The 11472-nt window shown below is 40.5% G+C and overlaps 1 protein-coding gene and 1 long non-coding RNA gene across 3 annotated transcripts in view; one reads left to right on the forward strand and one right to left on the reverse strand.

The window, feature by feature from the left end:
* The window catches only part of RAB3A (RAB3A, member RAS oncogene family), a 64644-nt gene extending 56805 nt beyond the window's left edge, over positions 1-7839 (forward strand). For both annotated transcript variants that reach the window (XM_075863038.1, XM_075863028.1), the window contains 2 exons: positions 5506-5630; positions 6139-7839. In XM_075863038.1, coding sequence (XP_075719153.1) covers positions 5506-5630; positions 6139-6329 — 316 coding nt within the window. In that variant the 3' untranslated portion in view covers positions 6330-7839. The remainder of the gene's footprint in view (positions 1-5505; positions 5631-6138) is intronic.
* Positions 7840-10050: 2211 nt separating this feature from the next.
* LOC142760104 (uncharacterized) lies at positions 10051-11466 on the reverse strand. The gene is made up of 3 exons (XR_012883246.1): positions 11313-11466; positions 11100-11228; positions 10051-10440 (listed from the first exon to the last, which is right to left on the reverse strand). It is a non-coding gene; the product is annotated as an uncharacterized LOC142760104 (long non-coding RNA).
* Positions 11467-11472: the final 6 nt, after the last annotated feature.

Genomic DNA, 11472 nt, shown 5'->3' on the forward strand with positions numbered 1-11472 from the left:
TTAGGAAGGTTCGGGGGGAACCAAGTACTTGGTCTAATTTAGAGAAACCAAGCTCAGGGGCGAAGGAGCCAAATTGTGCCACACAAGCGTGACACAGTTGAAGGTAGGAAGGTGGAAGAAGGCACTTCTCAGGATCCCATGACGTTCCTCCAGCACAGAAAAAGACACAAAACCAGAATCGGCCCAGTAAAGTTGACCCGAAAACTTGATCTCTGCCCACATGACTGCACCTGGCAGAGACTCCAGGTGGGACAAACACGGATTAGACCATAGCGGAGTTCTAGGTGAGTATGGAGAGGCACTACCACCCCTGTATGACCTGTGCAATTTTCCAGGCCCGGACTACTGTTTGGAGCGAAAGAACCGCTGTGCAAGGTGGTCTATATTTGTATAATAAATTAGCAAGGCTCTCATAGGAACTCATAAGAGCCCCTGCTAGCGCAGTGGCAGCATTACTTAGATCTATGTCAATCCACCAGCGCGCAAACACTAACTGGGAAGCCAAATCGTAGTAATAATTATTAGGCGCTGCTATTCCACCCAAATGACTAGGGGCCTGTGAAAGATTAAGGCTAAATCTAGTAGTACCACCCTGCCAATAGAAAGAACGTAAAACGCCATCTAGGTGTCTAAAAAAATAAAATAAAATTGCATGAAATAAGTAAAGGAAGAAAGGTAAACAAGTTAATCCTGCCATACAGGGATAGAGGAAGAGTGCACCATGAGTTTAAAAGCATCTCAGTGGTTGCTATCAGGGGATCTAGAATGAGGCCCCATGCACACGACAGTATTTTAATCTATCCAGAAATACTGTCCGTAAATACGGATCAGTAGGAATCCGTATTTCATCCGTATAAGGGCGTAAATACGGTCCGTATTGCATCTGTATTCCATCCGTATATACGGATCCTTACAAAAAGAGGGAGGTTGCAAATGATGTCATCAACATGTTTCCTAGCAATTCTTCCGTAAACACGGACGGTTTTTGGATGCACATCAGTAGCGTCCGTATTTACGGAAGCTCCTATAGACTTCTATGGGAGAGTCCTTGCCGTAATTACTGACCAGAATAGGACAGGTTCTATGATTTTTTTTAGCATGGACACCCATCAGTAAAAATACTGAAAGGTGTCTGTGGCCAATAGAAATGAATGGGTCCGTAATTACTGTCCGTATTTGCTGATGAAAAATACTGTCGTGTGTATGTGGCCTGAGTGCAGAGTATTTCGGCAAGTTGAGAGAAACTATAATTCCAAGGTATTTAAATTGGGTGACCACCTGTAGGGAAGTGGGGAGTCTCTGTCTAGAGCGATAGCGAGGAGAAACAAAACCGACTTGGACCCGTTTACTAGTGGACCCGAAAAGGAGCCAAACTCCCCAATCCGATTCAAAAGAGAAGTCAGGGAAGGACCGTCACTAGAGTGTCAACAGCATATAAGAACACCTTTTCAGTAATGGAACCTCGAGAGAGACCCTATATATTTGAGGACTAGCTAGAGCAAGGGGTTCCATAGCTAGGGCAAATAAAAGAGGCGACAAGGAACACCCTTGTCGAGCATCCAAGGGGGAAGGAGTTGGTGATATCAAGATTTATTCTCACTCTAGCACTGGGAGCCTCATACGATAGGTGAACAAAGGCGAGAAATCTAGGGCTAAAGTTCAGCCGAGAGAGAAGTATTAATAGGTAATGTCACTCAATTGAGTCGAAGGTTACATAGGCTTCCTAGTTTGTTCTGTAACTAAAGTAAGAAGGTCTCTTTGAGCTTGCATCCATTTACTCTTGGAAGCAGGTCAGGGGTCTACAAGATGCTCTTGTTCAGTTCTCTGCACCTCATCTACCAGTTGGGCTTCCTCATCCCTATGTATGTCTATGTTTTGCCACCCCAACTATAAACGCTCCCCTAATGTTGGCCTTGTAAGCATCCCACTGAATCAGGGGGTCAGGGTGAGCAGAGTTATTCACCCAGTAGTCCGTATGAGAGGTGGAGACTTCAGAGAAAACTATAGGTGCGGACAATCGGGCCGGATGTAACCTCCAAACTCGGGAGTCAGTTGGGGGGCCAGCCAAGAAAGTTATAATAGCAGTGGTCAGAGATACCTCTGGGTGTAAGGTCAATAGAGGAGATCGCTGGGAGAAGGTATGGAGAGTCCATAGCAAGATCAATTCTGGAGAAAGTGTTGTGGGTTGAGGAGTAAAAAGAGTATGACTTTACCATAGGGAACTTCCAGCGCCAGACATCTGTAAAGTTAAGCGCTTAGGACCACGAGTTGAAATGGGTAGACACTTGGTCAGGACCACCCATACGATCCACCGAGGCATCAGGCACTGCATTGAAGTCACTGATGCATAAAATTGGGCCCCCTAATGTAATATGACAACTTCCTAGCTACCATACATAAAGGTTGACTATAGTAAAAGCAAAACCATATAGCGAGCAATGTACAATAACATAATGGCCGACAGATTTATATTTTTTTTATGCGCGTAAACTTGTGCGTTGCAATTTTGCATCGGTGTGCTTTGCGTGTTTTTGACGCACTTGCAAACACTTTTTTTCTATTTTTATGTAATTGCGTGATACACTATAGCACACGGATGTGCTGTCCGTGGATTTCACGCACCCATTGACTTCAATAAGCAACTAGATTTGTGAAAACGCACCAATATAGGACATGCAGTGAGTTTCACGCAACGGACACACGCTGCGTGAAAAATAACGCATGTGGGAATGGCCCCATTTAAACCAATGAGTCCGTGTGCTGTGCGTTGTTTCAACACACCGCACACGAACGAGAATCCCACTCGTCTGAATGAGTCCTTAGAGTTCTGTCAGTAGATATTATCAGTGTAAGTAAGATACATCGATCACTTATTGATTAAGGGGTCTGTATTAGTTAAGGGTGTCTGAGGTCTATATTAATTTTGGGGGATGATGAAGGGGATCATATACAATATTTGCGATTTTAATGGCATAATTTAAGGTGTGTCCTATGTGAATGGCTGGGGCACTTATTATCTGAATTTCTCTGATGTCCTTTCTCAAAAGTCTGAATTGCAGATGGTGTTAAAAAGAAGTCACCCCCAACTGTTCGTGCCGGTTCACATCAGCGTTCGCTTTCCATTCAGGGGTTCCGTCTAAGTTTTCCGTCAGGTGAAACACTCGACGGAAACCTGCCGGAATGGTGACAAACGGAAAACATTAGCAATGTTTCTGTCACCATTGATCTCGACAGAAACCCTGAACGGAAAGCGAACGCTGATGTGAACTAAATTTAAAAAGAAAGTTGGGGAGATTTACTGAACAAAAGCTTCTTTTACAAATTAGGCCAAAACCTGGAGAATGTGGTATGCCACTACTTTATGTTTATAAACCTGCTTTGATAATTTTGTGTAAAAAAAAAAAAGAAAAAGTGTGTAGCTAAGGAGGGGTCATGAAATGTCGCAAATTTACTAAAGACCTGCGCAAATTATAGGTGTAAACGTACGCCTGCCAAATGTACGCCTGCCATGCGAGTTGTGACAGATTTATCATGCCTTGTGCATAATTTTGATACGCTTGGTACATCTTCCCCGACTTGTAAATTCATGCACCCTACCACCGCATTGAGAATCTTCTGCCGGTGTCCAATATAAATGTAAGTATACCTTTTTACATTGTATTATATGTATAAAAAAATTACAGGCATACCTGGCAAAACACATTTTAAAATATAAAAGCACATTACCAGTCCAGCATAGCCAACTCTCTCTACTTTGGACTAGATGTTTCCAACGGCCAAGTCTGTAAACCACTTACTAATCTGTACTCTCATTGGTACTCCATTACACGCAGCTCTTGAGCTGTAACGGCTTGTCCACACGTAACGGAATTGCTGCAAGAAATTTCTGCCGCATTTCCATTAAAACTAGCAGACCTTCCGCTGCGGAAAAACCGCACCATTTCCTGCGGTTTTTACTGCAGGAAATGGTGCGTATTTTGCTGCGTTTTCCTCACTGCTGGGAGATGGTGACATCTCCTGAAAAACGCAGCAATTCAGTCCACTTTTCGCAGCAGGAATTGACATGCTGTGGTCCGAAAAATATGCACAGCAGATACATTTCTGGTCGGATGTTTTACACAGCGTGTATGAGATTTGTTAAATCTCGCCCACTTTGCTGCTACTGTATTCTGCTGCGTATTTTCTGACCACAATTCCGGACGGAAAATACGCAACAATTCTGTTACGTGTGGACAAGCCCTAAAAGATTGTGTAGTACGTTTAGTGTGATGTAGTTCGGTTTAGTGTGTTGCCCGTTTTCTTAACTGCAGTTCAGGTCCAATTGATTACGTAGGTGGGGGCATATAAACAAAATGCCTGCTTTGAGAATAAAATGTTACCACAAGCAGTCAAGGGTGAAATTTACTTTGTTCGCATACAGTTTGCAGAGAATCTTTTGACCCTTCTCTAAGTTTTGCAGATATTTTTAAAAAAAACATTTTTTACATCTTTTCTCGCACTTTATAAAAATTTTTGGGCTCTATTCACACTAGCATAAGTAGTCCCAATTTATGTCAGCAGGATTTTTCTGACTCTAAATGCGTTCAGTTGTCTTTGGCAGGCAGAATAGCAGTCGGATTATTATTGTTTAGGGCTCATTCAGACGAGCGTAAACTCTTCAGTGTGCTGTGCATGGAAATCACTCACCGGACACAGACAGAATGATTTTAATGGGGCTGTTCACACATGCAGGATTTTTCATGCAGTGAGAGTCCGTTGCGTGAAACTGACTTCATGTCCCATATTCGTGCATTTTCACGCACCTACGCGCCCATTGAAGTCAATGGGTGCGTGACAACTACGCACAGAACACGGATGTGCGTGATTTGTGCATTAATTCTATTTTTAAAAAAAAAAGTGCTTTGTGAGTGCGTGAAAAATACATGCCACTCTCCAAGCACACTGATGCATAACGCAACACACATGGACCAGATTTACGCACGTTTTTCACAGGTGTGAATGTAGCCTTAGAATAATGTAGCAAAGAAACCTTTCAGATCACATTGGTATTTCCATCATGGCTTCCACTTCTGACAGATCCATTTTTAAAGGAACGAAACATTACCAGAGCCTTACGGAAAGATTCTTCCAGAAGTATAATGTATGTGTAATTCTGTTTGTGTGAAAAATGTTTTGGCATGTTGTTATCTTGGATAAATAAGCACGTGAACGTTTATCAGCAGTTTGCTAGGGCAAATTCAGGTTGAAAGGGTTGGCATACATTTGTAAATGACCTAAATATGTCAGAATATGGGCCTCATTTATTACAATTACCTAACACTAAAACTGGCCTTGTTGTCCATAGCAACCAATCTGAACTCGGCTTTCACTTCTTAAAATTCTCTGGAAAAATGAAAGCTGCTCTAACATTGGCTGCTATGGACAATAAGACAGTTTTGATAAATATGGACCAATCATCCTATAAATTGCTATAATGTAACTTGTTCATTGCACTTGACTTACTAGGTCAACTCAGATCAAAACATACTCCTGGGACAACGCTCAAGTTCTATTGGTTGGTAACAAATGTGACATGGAGGATGAAAGGGTTGTGTCGTCAGAGCGGGGAAGACAGCTGGCAGAACACCTTGGTAAGACACCTCAACCTTCTACCGTTTCATGAGCTTACCACTGTTGATGCCTAATACTATTGAACGGTTAGAAGTAGGTTCTGTTGTTGTGTTACTCATTGTTATTCATATAATTTTTTTAATGAATTTTGTTTTTTAATAGTAACATTGTTCACTTTGTATCCGTTATAACATCCATTTTTTAATAGCAATCTCTTCTGATGTTTGCAAATATGCAAATTCTTTCCGTCTAGTCGAAGAACCTGGGTTCCAGTCTGCATCCAAGGAAAAAAGTTAGAGGTCCAGCACACGATGATGTGAAAAAATACAAAACTGTTTATTTAAGTCAAAATTAAAACAAGAAATTAAAAAATCCCGGGAGAGAACGCCTACGCGTTTCAAACTTTTTATAGCAGTCTGCATCCACCTACTTCATCAAAACCCTGTTAGCGACCTAGTGGAAAACAGGAGACACAAGTAAGAAGAATGGTTAAAGTATATGCTGACTCTCTCTCTTTTTCCCTTACAGGTTTTGAATTCTTTGAAGCCAGTGCTAAAGACAACATTAATGTGAAGCAGACATTTGAACGTTTGGTGGACATAATCTGTGAAAAGATGTCCGAAAGCTTGGATACGGCTGATCCAGCTGTCACTGGAGCCAAACAGGGACCTCAGCTCACCGACCAGCAGGCTCCACCACACCAGGACTGTGCCTGCTAAAGAACATGCCTTTCCTTGTCCACATATACACACACAGCATTCCTCACCCCTGCCCCTATCGGCTGTAAAATGGTGACCTCTCCCTCACTGACCGTAGAAACCTGCATATCATCAGAAGATGACTTTGTCTGTTACAACCTTTTTAGTTAGAATCTATGTAGCAAAGAGAGCGTTAAAACGGAGTGGTTGAATAAAAAAAAAAATAGTTTAAAAATAAATTATATATATATATATGTATAGAGAGAGTGAGTTAACCTTAGTATTGAGAAGGAAATGACTGGAAAAATGGCATCTTTGTACAGCGTCTTATATGACCGTATGTGACGTTGCGGTGGCTAAACACTAAAAACTATACTGTGCAAAAAGACGATGGCATGGGCTCTGTACAAAAAGCATTTTTCAAGCATTTCAATGGCAATATCCATCAGAAATAAGAGATCCTATAAATGTGTTCGCATGAAACATGAATGTTCTATCCGTTCACCCTGAATTGCTTTTTGTGTGTGTGCATTGAAACACTTCCATATCGTACCTCTTGCCACTCTTTTGTGTTAAGATTATTTATATATATATATATACAGTATATATTTTATTATACTTTCATTTTCCTGTGTCTGAATTTGCAATATGTATGTGAGAATCTTCCTATTTTAATGGAGTGCCGTTCCAGGTTCCCGCCACAAGGAGGCAGCTGCTTATAGAGGAGTACTGTGGCCAGTAATAGTCCTTTTATTGTCCTGACTTTAGGCGGTGATCGAATATTATCCTTTCAATAAACTAGTCCTATTTAATTTTTGATCTCCTAAAGTATATAGTCACAAATATATAGCAAATTGTATGTTAAATATTACAGGCTTTTAAAACTGCATTTGAGTGCTGTGAATCTCCTCTGCAATTTTGTTGATGTAGTTACAATAGAGTAAGTGAAACGAGGATCATTTTGTTTTAATAAATGTATTTCTAAAAAGAGTCCGCTCTTTAAAAAACAAAAAAAACCTCTTTAAAGGTGCAACATCTCCATTTTTCTGTTTTTCAGCAAACATCCAGTGGAATAAGAAAGTGCCCACTCCCAGTATTTTACAGTAGAACCGCCAGTATCACTGCGGACAATTATCTTCCTAAACTGGCTACCTAATAAGCAGTGGATGCCAAAAATGAACGCTACTAGACCGTGCACTTCTATGCCACAATCCCCCTACTCTAGTCCTCCGTTTTGACAGCCATACATTCCCGTCATTCAATCTGTTTCATCTTTTAACAGATGTTCGTTTTTAAATTCTAGAAATGAATGGTTGAGAAATGAGCTAGATGAGATAAATCTGATTAAAAGCACTTGCAGATTTTCCTGGGGTGGCACCAGAGTAATTAAGAGCTTTGAGCATGCATGCGTAAGTAACCTTTATATGTGTGGGACTGGCGGGGATAAGGAAAGCGTTGTTCGTTGCACCTTTAACAGAAATGGTTTACTTGATTTTTCCAAGTTAAGAATAAAGTCTTCAGTCTGCTGTTCTATTGGTTATTTCTCCTTGGCTACGTCATGATTATTACACCCCTTTTGAATATGACATTCCTTTTGTGTATTGTTTTTACTTTTTTCTTCCAATGTAAATATCAATCATTTGCAGTTAGGGCCTGCTCACATCCGTGTTGCCTTTCCGTTGAAGGGTTCCGTCGGGGGAACCCCTCAACGGAAATGCAGACGGAAACCATAGCTTCCATTTGCATCACTATTGATCTCAATGGTGATGGAAACTTTGCTAATGGTTTCTGTTTGTCACTGTTGTGAAAGGGATCTGTTTTTTTGACTGAATCAATAGCGCAGTCATACCGTCTCACAACGGTGACCAACGGAAATCATTAGCAAAGTATCAGTCACCATTGAGATCAATGGTGATGCAAATGGAAGCTAAGGTTTCCGCTTGCCTTTCTGTTGATGGGTTCCCCCGACGGAAAGCTCCGATGGAATCCCTCAACGGAAAGGCAACGCTGATGTGAACGGGCCCTAACTCAGTTTAGTTCTGCACTACTTTTAGATTTGACCATATATAATCAGTAGAACTGAAATACACTTATTTTTCAAAACGCATTGGTTGCAATGAGACAAAGTGGCCATATACTTAAAGGAATATTCCAACCACTACAAATAAGTTTTAACTGCTACCAAATAGTTAATTTTTGGGATTTATTTTACTAATGATACTTTTTAATTCCACCGGTGAACCAAGGCTCCGTGCCCTGACATGTGTTGTCATTGTTGGGAGTTGACATTTTGTCCATAGACATGTGACTGCAGCAGCAATGTACGTACTCACGTCACTATGGACGCCACGACACAATTGCAGACGGCGATTGGGTGCCATGATCATGTGATCATTGACTAAATGTCATTGGATCCCAGTACTAGCTGGTTGGAAATGGCATTTGGTAGCCGTTCAAACGTGTATTTAGGGGTCAGACACGCCCCTTTAAAGCATACGTTCACCTTTTAACACCACTTTACAACTTACATAATCTGCATTAATACAATTTGTAAATACATTGTATTTCTCATCTTGTATCGCCTGTGTTATAGCCGAACACTGTATTTACAAAACTACCGGCTTCAGAGCTGAAATCTCGTACCTTTTGCCACTGGCTCAATGTTTGTACACAGATTGTTCTAATGATTTGTATTTAGTGAAGTGTCCTCTTTATACCAGGCACTGCCCAGTTATCTGATATAGGAAAAACAAACTGTCCTACTGTAATATAGGAGCTCAGCTAAGATTTTAAGTAAGATAGGCTTGTCTGCAACCAGAAGAATTGAACCATTATTCTGGCTGTAACTCACGATCAATACAAATTGAGTGAACCCAACCTTAAGGCCCTGTTCACACAAGGTTTTTTTTGCAGGCAGAAGAATCTGCCTCAAAATTCCTTCAGTAATTTTGAGGCAGATTTGGACCTGCCTGCAATTTCTTGCCGCGATTCTCGCCAGTGGCCATTGAAATGCAGCGAAAAAAACGCTTTCTCTGCCCCCCCCCCCAAACAGCTGTTTTGAAGTGGGCGCAGCGCTCATACGAACGTGGGTGTAGCGCCGATTCATAGGTATTGCAGCCTTTTCCCCCGTTCACTTTAATGGCCGTGCCCGTAATCAAGGGTTGCGATTGCGTGGCCGGCCGCCCGCCCGCATTTTTGGCTCGTGCTCCCATACAAAGTATGGGAGTACGGCCCGTAAAAAGCAAAAGATAGGACATGTATCTTTTACGGTACAGTTCTACAGCACGGACACTTATCCGTAACGATATGAAAAGGTGTCTGCGGCCAATAGAACTGAATCGGTCCATAATTGCAGACTGTATTAGGGTCATCAAATACGGTGAATTTTTACGGACGTGTGCATGGGGCGTAAATCTGAACTAGACTAGAAGAAAAAATACTAATTATGACAATGGTAAAATTGGACTGATTTGCTGTTAACCTTCATGTCGGTGTGGTTTTCAGCCTCTACATGTGGTCTTACCCTTATAGGTTGGTCTTGATTGACCTGTATCTTTTTTTAATCTTAATTTTGTTACTATGTCATTTTTTTAGTGCAGGTGCTTGAGCTGCATTGGGTGATGGAAATGGTGATCAAGAGACAATGTCTCTGACAAAAACTCAGACTACAGATCTAGTCACATATTACATCTATTCATTAAAAAAAATAGACAATACCTATATATTTTAATATAGAGTTCGAGGTAAATAATTTTTATTGTACTTATGATACATTCGGAGTAAGCAAATGTTAGATTAAATAAAAACATGACATTCTGACAAAGGCATGTATGTACAAATCTTCTGTAATTAATAAAAAAAAAAAAAAAATATATATATATATATATATATACATACATACATATATTGTAAGGCAAATGCAGTGTACCATAATCTGAATAGATGCAATAACTCTTCAATGCTACTTGTCCCAGATACAGTTTACATAGTTCGTACAGTTGAAAAAAAAAAGAGATATGTCCATCAGGTTCAACCAAGCATTGATGGACCAAGGTTGAAGCGAACTTCTTTAATCCAGTGATTTAAGTAGTTCAGGACCACAGCCGCTTGCGCCTATCTGCTCACCAGGTGTCTGATTTAAAAAGAAAAACATGAGTCAATAACCAGCTTGGTTTTCGATTCCAATTTTAAAATTAATGGGGTTGTTTGTTTCGAGCAAATAAAGGTTGTTCTATGTAAAATGAAATGTTATACAATTTTACAATCTATTTTCTGTATTAATTACGGTTTCCAAGAGCTCTGCTTGCTGTCATTTAATAGGAAACTTCGTTGTTTGCTATCTGCCATTGGATAATCACTCCAGGATTGTTCCATACAACACACAGCTGTGATAACTGTACTGTATGTGTAATCAGTCCTGCATCTGTGTGTCCATCACATGACCAGGACAGGAAGTAAAGATTGACGTTTCTTATTGAGTCACAGCAAGAGGAAACAATACAGAAAATAAATTAGATAATTGTAAAACTTTTCATCATACAAAAACCTTTTAGCTAAAACCTAGATACTCCTTTAGTGGTGACAAACTCTTTAAAGGCACTTTTCTATATGCCCAATGGGGATACCAGTCTTGAAGCTAAAGCTGAGACCACTGATCAGCTACAGTAGCTCCTGCCAATAAACAGGTGTTCTCCAGAATGGATGACCCACTTAGCGGGATTTATGCGATCTGCTATTTAGTTAAATTGAGCTTTATTTTATTTTTTCCGTTAAATGTAAAGAACATCTTACCCTGTGTTTAAGGTAGGAGAGGTACACGTCCCAACCGAGCGTTATGACGTTCACATACATTACTCGGTACTTAGTAGGTAAGTAGTAGAAATTTATCAGTTGAGCAGGTGGCCATACACACCATTCTGTCTGAAAAAGGGCCAAAAAAGGTAACAGACTGCTTATAACCTAAAAATTCAATGTCAATCATTCAATATACAGATTCTAACTCACCTTATACATTTCCCAAAATTTGCTTTGAAATTCAGCCCAGCTGTCCCTGATACCTTGTCCTTCCATTGAGCCCACCCCTGTCATTGGAAAAGCAAGATTTTACGATGAATCTCCATAAAAGGGTTTTTCCACGATTATCCTATCTTACAGATTGCTGTGA

The sequence above is a fragment of the Rhinoderma darwinii genome, chromosome 1 (assembly GCF_050947455.1).
Source record: "Rhinoderma darwinii isolate aRhiDar2 chromosome 1, aRhiDar2.hap1, whole genome shotgun sequence".
Lineage (NCBI taxonomy): Eukaryota > Metazoa > Chordata > Amphibia > Anura > Rhinodermatidae > Rhinoderma > Rhinoderma darwinii.